Below are 21,736 nucleotides of genomic sequence, written 5' to 3'. Positions count from 1 at the left end.
ATATCAAGTTGGCAAAATGTAAATGCTTGATAATATCCATTGCAGGTACGGGTGTGGACAACCAGGCATACTCTTACTTTTGGTAGGAGTGGAAATTGGTGCAGCCACATTGGAGGGCAGTTTGGTACTGTCAGTTTAAGATATCCTTTGACCTAGAAATTCTATGGCTAAGAATTATTTGATAATTAAAGTCAAGTATGCCAAGGTACATATACAAGAATGTTCACTGTAGAATTGGTTGTAATAACAAGAAATGTCCAGCAGAGGACTGGATAAATTATAGCACGTTCTTTATAGTGAAATTACGCTTCTCTGTATTTAAAAAATGAGTTTATAGTTGTAGCTTTACAGGCAAGATAAAGGGGTTAATATGTTAAAGTAAAGAGCATGTCTGATTTGGTAAGAAAAGCATTAAGATTCCAAAAGATGTTTGTCTTTGTGAACATAGTTCACAAAGGAATAAATAATGGACAATACAGTGGAGTTATTTATTCTTTCTATTTTCTGTTGATTGATGAGTCCTTTTATGAGAAGACCAAAAGCATAATGATGTGTAAGCCCTATAGTATCAGAGCAGACAATCTGTAAATAGTTTAGTATTTCCTGTGGCTATCTATCTGAGACTGATGAATGACTTTGAGGCATAAAGAAAACGTTTCATTTTGTTCTTGAACACCGAGATATCAGTACTCATATTTTTAGAGTTTGAACCATTCTGGCTTAAAGTTGGAACAGTATTTGGGAAGGCTAGGAGCTGGCACTTACGTGTGAGAGCTATAATTTAGTTGGATGATCAGTGGTCTAGATACATTTCCCAATTTCTATGAAGATCACATGTCATCTGGTGTCATAATTGATAGTTTTAGGGATATGCTGAATGCTGTAACTTTTTTTTATAATCAGGAAGGAATGGGACTTAAAAGACCAAGTGCATCTTTTCTCAAAAATCTAAAGCTGTCATCCACTGTCTTGAGGCAGAGTTTGGATAGTATTTTAATCCTTGGAACTCTTCCTTGAATGCATTTTTGGAAAGTGGTCTTTAATCAGCGGTGTTTCTTCCTCTCTTTACTAGGTGGTTCGCTCAGCAGCTACAAGTGGAGCTGGTAGCACTACCTCTGGTGTTGTGTCTGGCAGCCTTGGTTCTCGGGAGATCAACTACATCCTTCGTGTCCTTGGGCCAGCTGCATGCCGCAATCCAGACATTTTCACAGAAGTAGCCAACTGCTGTATCCGCATTGCCCTTCCAGCCCCTCGAGGCTCAGGAACTGGTGAGCTTCCCCTTCTCCTGGCCTTTGAGACATTGAAGTCTGTGGTGTAGTATAACCCCAGAGATTTTCTGTGAAGAGATCTATAACTTTTAAAGCCTCCTTGGGCAAGTGTTGGGACATTGGTTGGTCATGTGGGCCAATTCAGAGGTACTTCAGTAGCTTCTTACTTGCCCTGTGGTAATCCCTGCCAGAGATACCAAGGACTCATTCGGTCTAGTCCTTGCCTTCAAAGAATTTGTCTTGGTGTGACAACAGAGCTTACATACAGTGTGAATGGTTTACAGATAAAGTGGTAATTGAGGGACAAGTGGACATGTGATGACTCACCTGATGCAGTAGGGAGTACACAGTATCATCAGTGTGTTCTTGCTCAAAATGTACGGCCTATATTTAATTATAAGGAAACAATTAAATGCAAATTGTGAGATAGTCTATAAGACAGCCAACCTGGACTCTTCAAAAATATTAATGTTATAAAGGGGGAAAATGCAAGGTTCTCCTACATGATGAAACTAGAAAGAACTACCAACCTTGATGGGATTCTGGACCCAGATAAAGAGATTTGGAGAAATTTGAATACTGACTACATATTAGATAATTATATCTGTGTTAAATGTCTTGGATGTTGTGATGGTATTGTGGTTATGTAGAAAAATGTCCTTGATCTTAGGAAGTGCGGGTAAATATATTTATGGGTAGACAAACTGATTCTGGATGAAAAGTATATGGGTGTTAATTATACTAAACTTCAAACTTTTCTACAGGGTTATGGGTTTTCTTTTTTTAAAAAAGGGTAGGTTGGGAAGGGGACTCGTGATCTTGGGAACCTCGGATATGTGCCTGGCTCTCTCTGCTGGGCATTTCTCATGTGTGATCTCATTTAATCTTCAAATTAAGGTTTGTTGAAGTAATTTGGCCATGACCTTGTAACAGCACTGGATTTCAAAACCAGGTCTCCCCAACTGCCAAGACCATACTCTTTTTTTTAAGATTTATTTATTTGAGAGATAGTGTGTCCATGGGGTGGGAGGAGCAGACTCCCCACTGAGCACAGAGCCTGATGCGAGGCTCAATCTCAGGACCCTGAGATCACGACCGGAGCTGAAACCAAGAGTCGGACACTTAATCGACTGAGCCACCCAGGCGTCCTATGTACTCTTTTTTGCCTGTATTCTTTTTAGTATTTGGTACTGATATGATAAATCCTGTGGTATTTAGGGAAAGTAAAAGCCAGAGTTTCTAGTAGGCTGCTTGAGCATTGTTTGTAAATGTCCTTCTGTCCCAAGCTTATGTGTTATACAAGCCCCCTTCTGAGTCTTCATCAGTAACTGAGTATAGGTACTGGTTCACTATTGACTGATTTTTCTCTGTCTCACTTTGGCTTAGCTTCAGATGATGAATTTGAGAATCTTAGAATTAAAGGTCCTAATGCTGTACAGCTAGTGAAGACAACCCCTTTGAAGCCCTCGCCTCTGCCTGTCATTCCTGATACTATCAAAGAAGTGATCTATGATATGCTGAATGCCCTGGCTGCATACCATGCTCCAGAGGAAGGTATGTAGCTACTGTACCTCAGTAGCCTGGGCACTTTGCCTGGATCTTTCAACCACCTTAAGTCTTAGCACTCACTATGTGCCTATGTGCTGGGAATCAACATGACTAAGACATACGATGCACTTTTCTGGGAAAAAAAAAAAACTAATGGTCATATATTATGACAGATGGCAAGGTAGTGGTGAGTCCTAGAGCAGGGCATCTGACCTGGTGGGGGTTGGGGACCTGTAGGAAAGTTTCTTAGAACAAGTGGTTTCTGAAATAAGTCTTAAATGATAAGGATGAGGAGAATGCTGACATATGAGAGTCCATCTCATACAGAGGGAAGAATAAACAAAGATTAAAGAGGAGATAATATCTTCTGGACAGAAAAATAAATACCAAGAAGTCTCTAATGTTTTCATTCTCAGAAACAAAAACATCTTTATCTCCCAAAAAACTGGGATTAGTATTAGAAGGTGTGGTTAGGCTTCCTGACCTTTGAGAGCACTATCCAAGTCCACCTTTATTCCTAGCTAAGGTGCTGCTTGTAAGTACTGGTAAAGTCATGAATTAATTACCTGGAACCTAAGATTTCATTCCAGTCATATCCTTCTGGATTTTATTTGGGACATATTTATTTGATAGGTCCCACAGAATTGCCAAAAATTGATGAATATAGTCTTTAGTCAGTCAAGAAAATCTGAGTCTTTGGTGCTTTTCATCCATTCAGCACTGTGATCCATATAGAGCGCTTCGTGCTTCTTCTACAACCATAGAACCTTTACCTCACCTCATATATCTTCCCCCACCCCAAAAAATAATTTAGCTATATAGCTAGGGCAACCATTTATTGACCTCCATTGCATTAGGCATAATGCTGGCTATGTTCATTTAAGATTAGTAGTGACAGCTGAGGAAAATTGAAGAGACTAAATCGCCTGTGGTCACAAAACTAGTTAGTGAAAGAATGAGCCTTTCAACCATGCTCTCTTGGTTATACATTTCTCCTCTTAAGTGGAAGCCTAGCGATATCACTATATAAATAGTCATAGTAAGTTGGAGTGAAATTGACCAAGCTACCAAATAGGCATTAACATTGCACAGTTACAAATGAGTTTTGTTGTTTGTTTGTTTGTTTTTTTTCTAGCAGAGAAATCTGACCCGAAGCCTGCGGGTATGACCCAAGAGGTTGGCCAACTCCTGCAAGACATGGGTGATGATGTATACCAGCAGTACCGGTCACTTACTCGTCAGAGCAGTGACTTTGATACACAGTCAGGTTTTTCCATTAATGTAAGTCAATTCCAACCTCCTATTTCCGTTTCCCTTTCTGATACCTGTGTGTTCTTCATATTTAGGGTTATGCAAGGGAAATTTCAAAGGTATTAATTTTGATGTACCTGTAAATTATCTGTTGCCTAAAAATGAAGATAAATTTAGGGTGTCCCTGGGATTTTTCTCTGTTTGGATTGGAAATGTTTCCTTAAATTCATTTTTCATTCCTATTTTCTCCTGTCCCTGCTCCCCAATCTCCCAGTCACTGTTTATAATGATGGCTTCCCACAGGTTATAGTATGTAGCAGGTAAAGGTGGTTAAAAGATCAGCCAAAGAGAATCTGTAGCATTCACAATGAGTACCCTGGGAAGGGCTCCCACGATTTAGGGACAACTGTCTTTGAAATTAATAATGGCTCAGGAGTATTCTTCTTCCATAGAGTCAGGTCTTTGCTGCAGATGGTGCCTCCGCTGAGACTTCCACATCTGGAACATCCCAAGGAGAAGGTAATGGTTTACTTTCTCTCTTTCTTGTCCTTATTTCTCAAGAGGACAAAGAAACTGGGTGTCCTGGGTAGAGGGTATGGGAATGTAGGCATAATTGTCATATTTACTTGTCGAAGTGAACACTTTTCTCAAGGATGAGCTCAGTGTTCTGTAAATAAAGGGTTTCTATATGCTAAAATTAATAGAATTGTGACTTAACCAAGTAATGGTTGCTATAGTAAGATCCTTTACATCTACTCTTTAAATCACTCCATGTATTTCTTTTGTTGGCTTTCATGCTGGCTTACAGAGCTTTGATGCCAGTGACATGGTTCTAGCTCTAAGGTTTGTGTGGTGGATTCTTGCCTTCTAACAGTGTCAACAGTTAGAGAAATGTCATGTGGAAGCAATTCTGAGGATACCTTCCAAGAGCTGCTGCTTCTTGGATAGGGAAGATCTTTGAGATCTAAGCAAGGAGACATTGTACTTGATACAACTGCTGGAATGGAAGCATGCTGGGATAAAGTATAGAGGGCATGTGATATAATAGCATCTCAGTATTCCTGGACGAGACAGGAAAGCATTTATAGAGATCAGCTTTTGAGCTAAGCTAGATAAGTAAATGGGTGCCAGGGAGACATATGGGAAACAAAAGGTAAAAGGGTACATAAGGCATATTTGGAGAACTATTAGTACAGTATTTCTGGAGCATTAAATTATGTGTTAAAGGAGGGGAGTGACAGAAGATATGTGAACATAGTCTCCCGGCTGTACTGTACCTACATACTATGTCTGAGACCTGTCATCCTAGCTATCTGTCCTTCCACTGCATTGTGAGGAGGAGATTTAGTTTGTACCAGTGTCCTAAAGTGGAGGAGGAGTAGTATTCTCTTTGCATGTGAGGCTTGATATTTGCCGATATTTCATTGTGAAATTGAACCAGAGTTTGGCTCTTTCTCAACAGCATCAACTCCGGAGGAGTCTCGAGATGGGAAGAAAGATAAAGAAGGGGACCGGGCCTCTGAGGAAGGCAAACAGAAGGGCAAGGGCAGCAAACCTTTAATGCCCACCTCCACTATTCTTCGTCTTCTGGCAGAGTTGGTGAGGTCCTATGTTGGTATTGCTACCCTGATTGCCAACTATAGCTACACTGTGGGCCAGTCTGAGCTGATTAAAGAGGTAATATTTCCAATCTGCCTAAGATTTTCTACTGTCATCATTTGGATACAAATGTATCAGACACTTTGCTAGGAACCTGTGCATGCTAGCCCAGTGTTGCAAGGCAGAGGCCTCTTAAGATGCACTAAGAAACTAGGCATTTTCCAGTGATGTGGTGCTATCAGGCTCATTACAGGGAGTGAGTTGGTGCCATTTGTTATTTATTTTGTAGAAAATCACTTGGTCTGCAGTGTGGTGACTGCAAAAGACAGGGTTTGGTGTCAATCCAATTAAGAATCTGATGTAGATAGCAATCTAGGTAATACAGGATCTTGGTGAAGTTGCAGGAAAAAATGGGTGAGTTGAAGAGATGTTTTAAAGGTAGAAATAGACAAGAATTGGATTTGGAAGATGAAGACAAAATCAAGGACTTGGAGATGTTTGTTATATGTTTTTCTATTCCTTTTATGTTAGAAGAAATAGTTTGAAGAGAAAAGGTAGAATTTGAAAGGTATATCTGTGGTTTGTCTACATAAGGGTGTCTGGGGGACAGTAGAATAAGCCAAATACATAAGAATACGGGTGTTTATCTTCCAGATGTACTCACACCTGTGCAAAGACACCTGATGTGGTAATAGAATTGGTAATATGGAATATGAGGAAAGCCTAAATGTCTATCAGAGCTATGAGAAAGAATGAAGTCATATTTCATATGTCCTGATATAGAATTAGATTTTTCAAGTGAGAGAGCACTTTAAGAAACTAGATCATGTTCCCATATACGTAAAAGGGGTGTCCAGGAAAGTTTTGTTTGTTTGTTTTTTGTCTTCATAAAGTGGACCTTGTTTTGGGGGGTCAAATTGTGATTTTATGGTTAATAAGCAGTAAAGGGTCTGAGAATGGAATGGGGACAATAATGTTGCAGGCAAAGAATAAGAAAGTAACTGCCATTTTTAAAGCTATTTTGACTTTGCCCCAAGTTTTTACAATACATACAAAAATACACAATTCCTGAATAATTTCATCAGCTTTTCTTGGGTGACCATTACCCAAATTAAAACATTACAAATTTCATAAAAGCTTACCCCTTCATGCCTTTGTACATCTCCCCCTCAAGCTTCCATAAGGTCACCATTATCTTGAGTTCTGTTGTCATAGATTAGTTTTGCACTTTATATAAATGGAATCTTATAGTCTGTACTCCTTTGTGTCTGGATTGTTTTGTTTAACATGTTTGCAAGATTCATTTTTCTGTACAGATTCATTTTTCTGTGTGGTTGTAGTTTTATTTGCTGTATAGAGTTCCATTGTGTGAATGTAACACAATCTTGCTCATTCTAGTGCTCATAGACAATTGGGTAGTTTTCCATTTACAGGTATTAAAAGTAGTGTTATTACCGTCCATTCTTATTCATGTCTTGGTGAACGTATACAGTTGACCCTTGAACAACACAGGGGTGTTAAGGGTGCTGACACCCCCTTCCCCCCCATGTATGCAGTTGAAAATCTGCATATAACTTTTGACTCCCCAAAAAGTTTACTGATAGCCTGGTGTTGACCAGAAGCCTTACCAATATCATAAACAGTCAATTAACACATACTTTGTATGGTTATATATATTGGAGAAAAGAAAATGTGATTAAGAAAATCGTAAGGAAGAGAAAATATATTAGTGTAGTACTATGTCAAAAAAAAAAATCTGAGAGTATAAGTGGGCCCACACAGTTCAAACCCGTGTTGCTCAAGAATCAACTGTATAAGTGTTTCTGTTAAGTGGTATGTATGCCTAGGAGTAGAATTGCTAGTCTCTTCAGCTTTAGCAAATGGCACCAAAAGTTTTCCAGAGTGGTTGTGTCAATTCATATTATCACCAGGCACAGCATTATGGGAATTCAAGTTGTTTCACTTCCTTGCCAACACTTGGTATTTTTCTCAGTTTTCATTTTAGCTGATCTAGTGGATTTGTTAGTGGTATTGCATTGTGGTTAAGTTATTCCTGTCTTTATTGGCCATTTGGATATTCTCCTGTGAAGTGTCCAAGTCTTATATTCTTGTTTTCTATTGAATTCTTTATACATTCTGGATGCAAGTCTTTTTGTAGAGTTATGTATATTGAATATACATTAGGCATTTTATTTCAAAGCTTTTAATCATTATGCCAGTTGTAGTTACTCATGGAATAAGACATTTAATTGCAAATTTATTAAGTGTGTGTTTAATATGTGTCACATGACCTTGTGGTACTGGGTACTCCCTATGTGCTTTACAAATGCTATTGATGATCCTTACCTCAGCACTGGAAGGTTGTTGGTATTGCTACCCTTAACAGAGAAGTAGAGAAGGCTCAGAAAGGTTAGCTTGCTCAAGGCCAGCTGCAGAGTAGCAGGATTAGAATTGAAACATGGGTCTCTGATTACAAAACAAAGTCTCTACTGCATCGCACTGCTTTCCCAAATTGCAGAGCTTTTTTTCCAGTTTCTACTAATATTATAATGTCACATAACATATTTATACAATTTTGTATTTTATTCACTGCTGGTGAATTTTTATTTCTAGTAAGTTCCATCTTAACCAGGCCATCTTATCTAATTATCCAGACTTTACAATTCTTCAATGCTTTTTTTTTTATTGAGGCAAAATTTACATAAAATTAAACATTTTAAAGTGTATAGTTGAGTTGCATTTGGTACATTCATTGTTGTGCAACCATCATCTCTAATTCCAAAATCACTGATGTATTTTGATACAAAATCTGCTTGAATGACAGTAGAACTAAGTTGCTTTCTAATATAAGGATTACCAGGGCAGAAATCATTGTTAGAGAGAAGGAACAAGTCTCACTTAATTTCCTGCCCTTGTTGGGCCTTTTTTGCTATTTTATATGACTCTGTGTTAAATATGTTTGCATATCCATATCGGTGACTGTGCTGTTTCTCTTTCAACTCCTGCCAATTTTTAGCCCAGGATCCTTAGCATATTGTAGGAATCAGTAAATATTACAATTTAATTGACTACTGAAGGAATTATAGCACTCAATTATGAATCAAGACTTTGAATCCTTGCCATTGGCTGTTTTTTGTGCAGGCCATGTTTCTTTGGGCCTCAGATTACCCATCTGTCAGATGGGGAAAATATTGAACTTGGTTTAATTGTTCTATAGGTTTACTGTGAACAGTTCTATCAAATATCACACATAAAAATGTTTTGAGAAATGCCAAGTGACATGTGAATGAAGTTGCATAAACTGTATAGTGAGAAATTAATGGGATTTAAAGGCATAAAATCTGGATTTGCTACTCACTTAGCTTGTACCTTCAACCCTTGGTCTTCTCATCTATAAAGTGGACCTGATAGTCACTGACTGGATGACTTCAAGGATCAACTTTGTGTTTATGTACCTTGTTGATATGCAAATAATATGGCATAATTATGCTTGTGAGTAAATGTCATGATTAATGATTTTTCAGGACTGTAGCGTGCTAGCTTTTGTTTTGGACCACCTCCTCCCACATACCCAGAATGCAGAAGACAAGGACACGCCTGCCCTGGCCCGCCTATTCCTCGCAAGCCTGGCTGCTGCAGGGAGTGGCACAGATGCCCAAGTGGCCCTTGTGAATGAAGTAAAAGCAGCCCTGGGACGGGCACTGGCTATGGCTGAGAGTACAGAGAAACATGCCAGGTAAAATCCATGCCTGTTGTAGTGCTAATAACTAATAGCATCCCCTTACTCCATTCCTTGTCCGTTCTTGGACTTGAACAAGATTTCTGGTCCCACTGACACTGTATTCTCTGGTCCTCTCAAATAGTTCTAGTGCTTCCAAATATCTGGAGTACTGATTACATTTAGGGGAAGGTACAGCTTAGAGAAACAAAGGGATTTCATTATATTTCTGAGGTCTTGAAGTTGAGCAGGCTATTCAATCTTACTTTTTAAAGAAAATTAAGAATGCTACCACTCAGGGAGTGCGCGCTCACCTGTTTCGATGTTGCTTCCAGAAGGAAGCACTGAGGGCACAGGAGGGTTATTTGAGGCGAGTTAGTGAAGTTGCCAAAGAACAGGCAGTATTCATATGATAGAGGTGTCAAACTTCTCTCCCAGGCTTCAGGCAGTGATGTGTATCATCAGTACTATCATGGAGTCCTGCCCCTCCACCTCCAGCTTCTACAGCAGTGCCACAGCCAAGACCCAGCACAATGGCATGAACAACATCATTCGACTCTTCCTAAAGAAGGGACTGGTTAATGACCTGGCAAGAGTTCCTCACAGCCTGGACCTGTCCAGGTAAAATTATTCCTGAACTCCAGCTGCAGGCTTTTGCCCTCTCTTTAGTCGTGCTGCTTTTATTTCTTCATTTCTTCATTTGCTTATATTTCATGTATCCTCATCAGATGAATAAATGAGCCACCAATGTGATAGGAAAAGTTTAGATATAGGTGGGAACCTGAGTTCTTAGTATTGTAGTTAAGCAAGGCACTTGCCTTTCTTTAGGCCTTAGTTTTCTCATTTGCTGCAAACTCAAGAGTTGGACTGTATGAATAATTTTTTTCCCAAGCTTCCCCCACCTTAATTAAAAGTAACCCATTATTATAAGATTATGTGTATCATGAGAACTACAGATGAGCAAAAATAGATAACGTATTTCTGCCACTCAGATATCACAGTTACCTTACCACATACCTCTCAATGGTTTTCTTCACATACATACAAAATGTATTTTTTAATAAAATGGTATTATATATGCTGTTGTGTAACCTGGGTTGGATTTAGGATTTTTTGTTTTTTTCAGTTACTGTCTCTACCTTCCAGTGTAAATTTTCAGCCTATTATATAATGCCTAAATCCATATTCAAAAATTTTTTGTCCAAACCAGAATCCTAGTTATAAACCTTGCATTACATCTTGTTATGTCCTCTGAATCTGTTACTCTAACACAGAACCTTAATTTTTTTAATCTTCATTTTATTTCTGTTACACTAATTTGTTGAGGTGATCAGGCCTGCTGTCCTGCAGAATGTTTTGCTATCTAGATTTGGTCTGTTGCAGTGTCATTTAACTTGTTCCTTTACTCCCTGTTTTCTGTAAACTTCTAATTAGAGCTAGAAGCTTAATGGAGCAACATAAAATTATTGGTTGGGATATATCATAAATGATGTATATCTCATTATGCTGTCATGGGGAGACACATCTCTTTGAACTATCAAAAATCACGATAAAACTGACTACTAGAGGGATAATCATCATTGTACTGTTAAATTTTACCCCTTCTTACTAGAAAGTAATCTATGTTAGTATTTTTGGCACTGTATAAATGTTTGGTTTCCTGTCAGCCATATACCTAATTAATGATCTTAACAGTAACTGATAATCCTTTCCTATGCCAATTTCTTTGGGGATTATCAATGATAACTTTCTAATTTCTGTCATACCTTCTACATTATTAGCTGTCATTTTTGTGTGACAAAGCCCCAGTGCGGTGGGGGGAGGATCTGGTAACCCTGAAATACAGTTCCTACTGAAAAGGCAGGATAAAAACTTTGTTTCTTTTTTTTTCTTAAGTCACCAAGTTTTAGAGTAGTCAATAGACTTAATCACCACCTCAAATGCAAGTTTTCTCTGGCTTTTGATTTTCTGTTTTCACTGATTTTTTTTTTAAATCAGTGATTGAATTATTGGGATTACTGCAGTCATTCTTTTTCATTATATCTTTGGCCCATGGGGCTTCCTCATATTGACGGCTTTGTCCTTTTGATATAAGCTCATCAATTTTTTAAAAACGTTTAAAAATTTCAAACTCAGAGGTGTAATGAGCACCATATGTTTCATCTAGATTAACCAGTGGTTATCATTTCTGTCCTATTTGCTTGGATTCCCCCCTTCCTTCCCCCTTTTAGGAGCTGAATCATTTCAAGTTCGTTGCAAACAACCTATGAGTACTTTAACATGTGTCTCCTAAAAATAAACATTCCTTTACATGGCTAGATAGAATATCATCACATCTAAGAAATTTTACCATTGATGTAACAGTACTCAATATATTTTTCATACTCAAATATCCCAAATTATTCCAAGTATTATACCTTGAGGGGAGAGTGTTTTGATCCAGGATCCAATGAGCATCACTAACGGCATTTGATTATTACGATATTTGACTGTTTTGAAGAATCCAGAAGGCCAGATATCTTACAGAATATTCCATAATCTGGATTTGTCTAATTGTTTCTTTATATTTAGATTCAGGTTAAACTTTCCAGCATGAATAGTACATAGGTGATGTTTGCCCCTTATTGGTGCATCACATCAGGAGACACATAATGCTAATTTGTCCCATTATTAGTAATGCTAAGTTTGATCACCTAGTTAAACGGTAGCTTTCCCCTTTGTACTTAATAAGTTTTTTATGGGGTGATGCTTTGAGTTCACGTGAAGATTATATGAATATCCTATGCCCTGAAGATTTTGAACTCCACAGTTTTAGCATTTATTGGTGATCTTTGCCTGGATCACTTACATTGCTGTTTGAAAAGTGATGATTTCTGACTTTCTCATTCCTGTGTATTAGCAAGCATTCTTTTATAGTGAAGATTTCCTTCTGCCTGTTTGTATCCCTGTGGCTGCAGATTCTTTTTATATTTAACCATCATTATTTCTGATACTTCAGTTATCTCAAATTTGGCCTGTGGTAATGACCCCATTAATTTTTTAAAGCCTCTGGCACAACAAGATGTCCCAGACTCACTTTGTACCCTCCATGCCCCATCCCTGGAATCACTTGTTACTCTGATGAGCCTTGGTTCCTTTTAGTGTGGATTTCTTTTTTTTTTTTTTTTTTAAAGATTTTTTATTTATTTATTCGACAGAGATAGAGACAGCCAGCGAGAGAGGGAACACAAGCAGGGGGAGTGGGAGAGGAAGAAGCAGGCTCCTAGCAGAGGAGCCTGATGTGGGGCTCGATCCCATAACGCCGGGATCACGCCCTGAGCTGAAGGCAGACGCTTAACCGCTGCGCCACCCAGGCGCCCCTAGTGTGGATTTCTGTGCTAAGTCCATCTCTGTGTCTTCCTTTATCTCAGTCCAAACATGGCCAACACAGTCAATGCTGCTTTGAAGCCTTTGGAAACACTTTCCCGGATTGTGAACCAGCCCAGTAGCCTTTTTGGCAGCAAGAGTGCTTCTAGCAAGAGCAAGTCTGAGCAGGATGCCCAAGGAGCTGCTCAGGACTCCAGTAGCAACCAGCAGGACCCAGGTAGGGAATCAGAGCCAATGGACTGGAGAACTGGTTGGGTGGGCATAGCTATTTTATGGGCGCATCGCATCACAACTGTTCTGGCTTAGTATTGTTTCCCTGGGAACTTGCTGGCCTTCCAGAGATCTGTCATAGTGGCGTGGGAATCTGCCCCACAAAGAATTCCTTAAAATTGCAGCCTTATTTGGCTATCCTCACACGTAGCCTTGTCTTTTCCTTTGTCACCCATTCATTTATTATCTGAGAACTTGTAAACTTACCCAGGGAAGGGACCTTATTGTCTTCATGCTTGCCTCGTGGTTCCCTGCACATAGGCACCCTTTGATTATTTTGCTGGTTGGTTGATTGTTTCAGGCGAGCCTGGGGAAGCAGAAGTGCAGGAGGAGGATCATGATGTCACTCAGACAGAGGTGGCAGATGGGGATATCATGGATGGGGAGGCTGAAACCGACTCAGTGGTGATTGCTGGGCAGCCTGAGGTGCTCAGTTCACAAGAGATGCAGGTAGGGAGGCAGATCACCCAGCATAACCCTATTGCGGCGCTGAACCAAAACCCCCAAGCGGTGTGGGTGGGTGAGTACTTTAGATCTTTGCCTCAATGCTGTCTGTTTTGCAGAGGAGCACAGATGATATGCTTAGTAGTAGATGCTCAGTAAATGTGTTTGAATTGTATTAAATGAGGGGCGGGGGCAGGGCCAGGATGCCATCCATGTACTATGAAATGGGATAGATCCCAAGAGGAAAACTTAGGCACAGGTGAAATGTGGATGTAGAAAACTGGCCTGAGCCCTTTGGGCCTAAGGTCTTTGATTTATTTGGCTCTGGTCATTAATGGAAGCTCCTTAACATCACTTTTGTGCCTATAGCACCTGGTCTCGAGCATTCAAATGGCTATTTTCTAAAGACCCTAAAGAAAGCATTGTAATTTCTGGAGCTAATAGCAGTGGTAAGAAAATGGGGCTTACAGTCCTAAGCTGCTAGCTCTGAGGAGATCTGCATGTATTCCTGGATAGTATAACAACTAACCTGGTCTGAGATAACTGGGATGAATCCATTTGACAGTCTGAGTGTGGATTGGCAGCACATGGTAGTTTCTGTGCTCTTAGCACCAAATGTGTGGTGTTTATGCAACATGCTCTGTCACACGTTATCCTAGAAATATATATTCCCTTGCTGGCTTTTTTTAGGGTTTCCGTGCTAGCGCAATGATAGATTTGTTTGCATCCATATATATGTTCTATTTCTCTCCAGGTTGAGAATGAGCTGGAGGACCTGATAGATGAGTTGCTTGAGAGGGATGGCGGATCTGGGAACAGTACAATTATAGGTGAGAGCCCCAGAACTGAGTATAGCCTCTTCCTTTGTCTCAGTCTCTCTTGGGAGGACCCTTTTTCTCATCATCTGCTTGCTCAGCTCTGCCTAAGGGCTCATAGCCAGCCTAGATTGCTGCTTGTCTTGATGTTGACGGTCTTAAAGATGAGAAATTCACAAACCATCTACAGACCTGTTGCGGCAGGTCTGAAGCGTTGCCTGTGTGGGGGAGGTGGAGGGGGTGGCCATCAGTATAGATGATACATGAGGCACATCAAGAGTGTTTATTCATGGAAGCCTAGAGGAGGCTTTAGAGGCTGTAGGGTGAGAAAGCGCTTTCCTTTCAGTTCTTCAGCAAAATCCAGGGGCTTTCCGCCTCTGAGTCTCAGTAGTGTTAAAAGAGTGATCATTCCCTAAGGGTGGCCCTTTTTACAACTCAAAGGGAAAACGGCAAAGGTACCCTACTGTCACCTGGCTCCAAGGGTCTATGTGTTACTTGTTTTTATTTTATTGATGAAGGAAATCAAAGGATAAACGGAAGTAGACATGTATTCTTAAATTTGACAAGGCTTTTTCACACCCATTATCCTCTGTGGTTTCACAATTAGTGGGATTGGCAGGGCAGATGTGATCATCCCATTTTACAGATGAGGAAACTGAGACTCAGACAGGTAAAGTGACTGGCCAAGCTCACCTAGCTAGTCGACAGCAGAGAAGCTATGTCTTCTCCCTCATCCAAAAAAAAAAAAAAAAAGTGGATATCTGCTGGGTGTACATAGCTACTTTAGGCGCACCCAATCTGGAAAGGGAAGTCCTCTGTTGTTCAGTGAAGGCTCTGCTCTGTAACCTTCAGTGAGCAGAAGTGGAGAGGATGAATCACAAGAGGACGTGCTGATGGATGAAGCTCCTTCCAACCTCAGCCAAGCTTCCACCTTGCAGGCCAACCGAGAAGGTGAGAGTGCCGAGGCCAGAAAGGCCTCCCTTCTTGCCCTGCACGTCTGACAGACACTACACTAGGGTTTTCCTGGAGGCAGCTGCCCACATGTGCAGAATAAGGAAGCATCTGTCTGCATGCGCTGACATACACCATCCACTTTATCCTCAGCCAGTTTTTCAAATAACATGTTACTACTGCTTGCCCAAAAGTTTGTCACTTCTTACTTGGTTCGCTTTCTTCTCACCCACCTGCTATCATCGCTCCAAATTCCCTCTTACCAACAGGATGCAGTCAGTAGCAAAGTAGGGCTGGAAAGGCAAGGGGGCACCAGCAGACTTGGCCAAGTCCTAGACCATGGCTCCTGAAGCACCACCCTATAGCCAGCCTCCACATTCAGCCACCCTGCTCAGCGTGTTGATGCATTGATTGGCACTCTCAGGAAATCAGGGCTGGCTCACTAAGTCTGTACATCACCCTAGATCTGGTTCTTCCTCTCCTAGAGTCAGATACCCCATCGCCTTCCCACTCAATCTGCCGGCCTGCACAGCAGCCTGTTTGCTAGCTACTCAGTATAGTCCTCCAATGTGCTCCCTTTGTTTTAGATTCCATGAATATCCTGGACCCTGAGGATGAGGAGGAGCACACTCAGGAAGAGGACAGCAGTGGCAGTAACGAGGATGAGGATGATAGTCAGGATGAAGAGGAGGAGGAGGAGGAAGATGAGGAAGATGATCAGGTGAGGGGGGACTGTGTTTGGGCTGGTTCAGACAACCTCTTCCATGGGAACGCAGAGCTGGAGAAAACCAACAGTCTGGGTTGCTAGCCTCAGCGCCTCCCTCCCTCATGTGCAAATGTGGCCATGACACCAGACTTCAGAAAACCCTTACCTCCAGCAATTCTCCATCTCCTATTTTCCCCTTAAGGAGGATGATGAAGGTGAAGAGGGAGATGAAGACGATGACGACGATGGCTCTGAAATGGAATTGGATGAGGATTACCCTGATATGAACGCTTCTCCCTTGGTCCGATTTGAGCGCTTTGACCGGGAGGATGATCTCATCATTGAGTTTGACAACATGTTCTCCAGCGCTAGTAAGATACAGGGGCTCAGCTGGGTTTTATCTCTTGATTCTTATACCCTTCTCTAGGGTAAGCCAAGCAGTGAACCAGAGCAGCTATCAATCTGATACAGACAGCACTTCTTTTCCTATGCTGACTTCCTGGGGCAAGGGATATCTGAATCCATCTCTCTCAATAAATGTATACTTAGAAGAAGGAATTGTGAGAGGCTGCTTTTGTTCTCTCCACCTCAGTAAACAGGCAGCCATTTTAGAGCCTGGACAACTTGATGATTTGCTTGAATTTTTTTTTTTTTTTAAGTGAGACCAAGGCTGACTGCATCAGGCACCCATGTGCATGCTACAGTGACAGGGCAATCAATAATTCTTATGTCTGTAACACTGGATCTTGAGAGTTTGGATGAACACCTTTGAGCTTGGCATTGGGGAGTAGATTTGAGCACATTCACTCTGGTCATCAAAGACGCATCTTTTCGGAGGAGAGAGTGAATCTCTTCCCTTCTCCCCCATCAACGTCAATGTTCGCTTTTAGCATCTAGTTCTTAAAATCAAGCTGTCTTGAGAAGGCAGGTCTTGACCCCAAATCACAAGCATGATATAGCAGAAAATACTGAACTGTTCTGGTCTGTTGTCTTGGCCAAGTAGTCTCTTACCTCTTTGAGCCTCAGTTTGTCACCTGTAAATGAAAAGTTAAAAGAAAAAAAATGGGTTGTATTACATAATTTTCAAGGTGCCTTCTATTCTGTGATTTTCTTTGCATTTTTGTGATTTCCATCAGTCTTCCTTACATTGAGCCTCCCTTCGTTTAGCAAATTAAATATTTGAGGAGTGCCTACTGTTTCCTAGGTACTCAGGATACAACAGTGAAAAAGAAAATAGTCCTTTTCCATGAAAGGAGCTTATGGTCCGTTAGGAATTATAAGTAAGCAGGCGTTACGTTGTAGTATGGTAAGAAAGCCCAGAGTAAAGGATTATTAAGCCAATCTGTAGAATCAGAGGAAGTGACATCTGGGCCAAGAACGAAAGAGCAGGTGAAAAGGGGGGAGAGGAGTCTTGAGGTGGAGGGAGTACCATGTTTCTGAGGGGCCTAGAAGCATTACTGTGGCTATAGTGTGGAGAATGGATTGGGAGAAGGTACTGTTTAGGAGGCTGTTGCAGTATCTAGGTAAGAGATGGTGGAATAAGCTATGGTAGAGTCAGTGATTATAGATGAGGCGTGGGAATGAGGGAGAAAGGACAAAGCTCAGGTTTCCGTGTGAGGAAGTAAGGCCCAGGAGACATGGTTCTGTTGGAACAACCATGGAAGAGATTTTTTTTGGCACTGACCCCTTTACATATTGTCCTTGCAGCAGACATCCCCCCATCCCCAGGAAATATCCCTACCACTCACCCACTGATGGTACGCCATGCAGACCACAGTTCTCTGACGCTGGGCAGTGGCTCCTCCACAACGCGTCTCACCCAGGGCATCGGGCGCAGTCAGAGGACCCTAAGGCAGCTGACGGCCAATACAGGCCATACCATTCATGTTCATTACCCTGGGAATCGCCAGCCCAACCCTCCTCTCATCCTTCAGAGGTGAGTTACATTTGTCCCATTTCTTTGGATTATATATGCACCCTTTTGGGAATACTAAATTGTATAACAGTCTTTTTGCTTAAGTGTCCTTCTATGCATACATTCAGCAATCAGTGAAGCATTTCATGTGTCAAGCACTTAACACTTTAAATATAGACAGGACAGGATTTCTGCCCTCAGGCTTAGAGTTTAGTGGAAGAAACAATTTTAAAGTGAGAGAAAAGGACATAGGTGTCATAATGGTCAGTGTACAGGCTACAGTGGGTAGACAAGAGACATACACCCTAACACGGTGCCTGGCATTATCAATGACACACACTCTGCCAGTAACTATGGAATGATGTGCATCCTCAGCCCAAATAAAGTTCACAAACTGATGGAGTAGTTAGAAAGGTAACTAAGATTTATGCTTGGTGGGGCACCTGGCTGGCTCAGTGAGAGAAGCATGCAGTTCTTGATCTTGAGGTCATGAGTTAGAGCCCCATGTTGGGTGTAGGGTGTAGAGATTACTTAAATAAAAGTTTAAAAAAAAAGATTTATGCTTTATATGATCAGGTCCTTAAGAGTGTTAAGCATTTCCAAGAGGTTACAGGAAGGATCTCGCAATAACAGATTGCAGGACCCCTATGAATTACAGTGACCTTGGCACCCCACCATCACCCTACAGGTTGCTTGGTCCTTCTGCTGCTGCTGACATCCTTCAGCTGAGCAGCAGCCTTCCCCTACAAAGCCGTGGCCGAGCCCGCCTCCTGGTAGGCAATGATGATGTCCACATCATTGCCAGATCTGATGATGAACTGCTGGATGACTTTTTCCATGACCAGAGCACAGCTACCAGCCAAGCAGGTAAGTTTGTGTGGTGAAAAGGAGGGTACAGTTATTCACATTCTACTTTTTCCCTGCTGAGGAAAGGCAGAGCAATATCTGCCTTGCCTAGAGAAACCACATTTTATTGGAGCCAGAACCACTTGATAATTTAGCCAAGGTCAACAAAACCTTTACTATCTCTGGATACTTGTGATATGCCAAACCTTGTGATGGACTTTGGGTCCTGTTAGAGAAATATGGCAATTTTTGGATCAGATGACATGACCAGGCCAAGAATCTCACTCTCTGTTGTTCCCCTACAGGGACCCTATCCAGCATCCCCACAGCCCTGACCCGCTGGACAGAGGAATGCAAAGTTCTTGATGCTGAGAGCATGCATGACTGCGTTTCAGGTGTGTGGAAGCTTGGTTATCTGAGCAGTAGTGGGCCTTCCACAGCTGGGATGAGTGCATGGGAATTGTTGCCCTCATTCTCTGGCCACAAGTTCTGCCTCTTGGCTACCTCCCCTGAGCAACCTATGATATTTTCTTCTTTGATCAGTTGTTAAAGTGCCCATTGTTAATCACCTGGAATTCCTAAGAGATGAGGAGCTGGAAGAAAGGCGGGAGAAACGCAGAAAACAACTGGCTGAGGAAGAAACAAAGATAACTGACAAAGGCAAAGAAGATAAGGAAAACAGGGATCAGAGTGCACAGGTGATTTGCAAGAGCTGGGAGGATTCATCTTGTCTGTGTTTTCCTTTACTTTCATATGGTTTTGGCATACACATAGCACCAGTCATTAAAGAATCCTGAGGTGTTCACATGGAACCTGAGAAACGATTCATTGCAAATGCACCCTACATTCACTTTTTTTTTTTTAAAGAGAAAGAATTCAACCTCAGAGGGAATATTATTTCTCCAGTGTCTCTTGCTGGGGAAAACTGGAGCAAGAACCAGAGTGGCTCCTAACTTACCAGTCACACTGTGTAGTCTCTACCTTCAGTGACCACAACTAGACAAGAAGAATGATTTTGATTATGCCTATGCTCTTGGTGGTTCAGTTGCACTTCACTCAGTGGATTGACTTGCCAAATCCATGGGGAAACCTTACCAAGATGAAACCGTTCCATCATTTAGAAAAGTTAGACTTAGGCTTCAGTCAGGAAATATTCGTGCCCTGAACCCCAGCACCACGTGTCATTTTCTAAGGCTTGATTATCAATTTGTAAAATCTCTAGCATGACTTTGGTTTAGAAAGAAGCTACCTGTTTGGAAACTTCTGGGATGTTGAACAATACTAGCTTTAAAAATATGAAGTAAAGGCTAATAGAAATATGAAGACATTAAAAGACTTGAGTGAAAGACTTTTTATTATATCCCACTTAGCAGTTAGGATATCAAATTAAGGATTTTGAAAATGTTCAGTTAGGATAACAAACTTGATCTAACAAATACTTTGTATGAAAGTTTTACCTGATAATAACATTGTTTGAAACACAGGAAAAGGGATAGAAAATAAGCAAGCTTGGCATATGATTTTAAAAGCTGGAGTGGACAATTGGGATGCCTGGGTGGCTTAGTCAGTTGAACATCCAACTCTTGTTTTTGGCTCAGGTCGTGGTCTCGGGGTCGTAGGATGGAGCCCAGCACTCAGTGTGGAGTCTGCTTGTTCCTCTCCCTCCCACCTCTGCCCCTTCTTCCCCCACCGCCACTCGCGCGCACACTCTTTCTCGAGTAGATGAATGAATAAAATCTTTAAAAACAAACAAAAGGCTGGAGTGGACAAAATGAGCCCAAGGAAGGGAAATACATAGAGAGGAAATGTTAAGGAATTCTTGCTGGTCTCATGATTGTGTTTAGGTCATGTCCTGTGCCCAGCCCAGCTCATTATTCAGTCAGCCTCCTGGCAGTTTCCCCTTGTTCCCAAGCCATCCTTAAACACAAGTATGTATTAGAGAAATTAGAGATACATTTGCACACTAAAATGCTCGTCTTTCATCCAAGACCTTGAACTCCTAGGTGGCTTATGTGGGCGGGGAGGACGGGTAGCTGTTATAGTTGACCCCTGTCTTATGTGCTTGCGAAAGTTCCACATTGGTCTGTCCCTTCTCTTTCTAGTGTACTGCATCTAAGACAAGTGACTCCACTGAACAGAACCTCTCAGGTAACTCTACTCTCCTTTTCACCTTCTTGCTAATTGGTTCATTCTTTTTCCTGACCCATTCAAGTAGCTGGCCCAGGTGGGCTGAAGATGAACGCTGGTGCTCTGTGGGATGAGGTAGTAGATTGTATAGTTTTAGGGTCATACCCCATCTTGGAGATAACTATACAGTCTACTGTCTTTCCCACGGTGGTACACTTCCCCTCCGACGTGCTCTGTTCAGGTTCTCAGTCTGATTATGCTGTGCTGCATTCTGGCATGTGTAGCAAGGCCATGTGTCCTGTCCCCTTTGGTGACCACCGTGGTGTGGTGCTTCATGAGAATATCTGATGATGGTGGTTCCCAGATGCCAGCCCTCAGTGGAAATGAACAAAATAGGGTTTAATGAGTTTTTCAGAAAGCTGAATTTATTCAATTTAAAGGACTGGTTTTTATAGAGATTATGTCCTTCTTAGTTCTTTGGTATCAAAATATTTTTATTAAGTGATATTGACAAGATTATTTATTTGGCTAAACTAACCTAGGTTTGGTGACCCTATGTTAGTCTCTTTTTAATTTTCCTGTTTATATAAACTTTGTGAGTCTTTGGAATCTAAAAGTCTAGGGATGTTATATCCTGAGCAATCTGTTTTTGGCATCTGTGGGCTAAGTGGTATTACTACTATGTGTTTTGTATTCCTTCTTCTAATCTTAATGTCAGTAGCTATTTCATGGTTCCGATAACTGGTCCATGTGGTATTATGTCTCCCCCACCCCTGTTTCCTCAGAACTTTCTTCTGCTTCCCCATGCCTTCTGTCTCCTTTGGCATTTGAATTGCAAAATGATACTAAAGCCTACACAGTATTTTTTTTTTTTAAGCAGTGAAAGTGGGTGGTAGGTGTTCTGGTGCCTTT

General features: G+C 41.2%; 1 protein-coding gene across 14 annotated transcripts in view; it reads left to right on the top strand.

Moving 5' to 3' along the window:
* The window catches only part of HUWE1 (HECT, UBA and WWE domain containing E3 ubiquitin protein ligase 1), a 164,038-nt gene that overhangs the window by 123,143 nt on the left and 19,159 nt on the right, over positions 1-21,736 (top strand). For 11 of the 14 annotated variants that reach the window (XM_034649608.1, XM_034649610.1, XM_034649613.1 and 8 more), the window contains 18 exons: positions 1,073-1,268; positions 2,655-2,822; positions 3,952-4,097; positions 4,520-4,586; positions 5,530-5,744; positions 9,191-9,402; positions 9,823-10,005; positions 12,795-12,967; positions 13,322-13,470; positions 14,219-14,294; positions 15,132-15,230; positions 15,818-15,951; positions 16,139-16,307; positions 17,644-17,872; positions 18,540-18,718; positions 19,003-19,092; positions 19,241-19,395; positions 20,800-20,845. In XM_034649608.1, coding sequence (XP_034505499.1) covers positions 1,073-1,268; positions 2,655-2,822; positions 3,952-4,097; positions 4,520-4,586; positions 5,530-5,744; positions 9,191-9,402; positions 9,823-10,005; positions 12,795-12,967; positions 13,322-13,470; positions 14,219-14,294; positions 15,132-15,230; positions 15,818-15,951; positions 16,139-16,307; positions 17,644-17,872; positions 18,540-18,718; positions 19,003-19,092; positions 19,241-19,395; positions 20,800-20,845 — 2,686 coding nt within the window. The remainder of the gene's footprint in view (positions 1-1,072; positions 1,269-2,654; positions 2,823-3,951; positions 4,098-4,519; positions 4,587-5,529; positions 5,745-9,190; positions 9,403-9,822; positions 10,006-12,794; positions 12,968-13,321; positions 13,471-14,218; positions 14,295-15,131; positions 15,231-15,817; positions 15,952-16,138; positions 16,308-17,643; positions 17,873-18,539; positions 18,719-19,002; positions 19,093-19,240; positions 19,396-20,799; positions 20,846-21,736) is intronic. The other 3 variants (XM_034649611.1, XM_034649618.1, XM_034649619.1) reach the window with 3 other exon arrangements.

Source organism: Ailuropoda melanoleuca, chromosome X (genome assembly GCF_002007445.2).
Source record: "Ailuropoda melanoleuca isolate Jingjing chromosome X, ASM200744v2, whole genome shotgun sequence".
NCBI classification, from domain to species: domain Eukaryota; kingdom Metazoa; phylum Chordata; class Mammalia; order Carnivora; family Ursidae; genus Ailuropoda; species Ailuropoda melanoleuca.
Note: the sequence above shows the minus strand (reverse complement) of the source record. Positions and strands in the feature narration are given on the sequence as shown.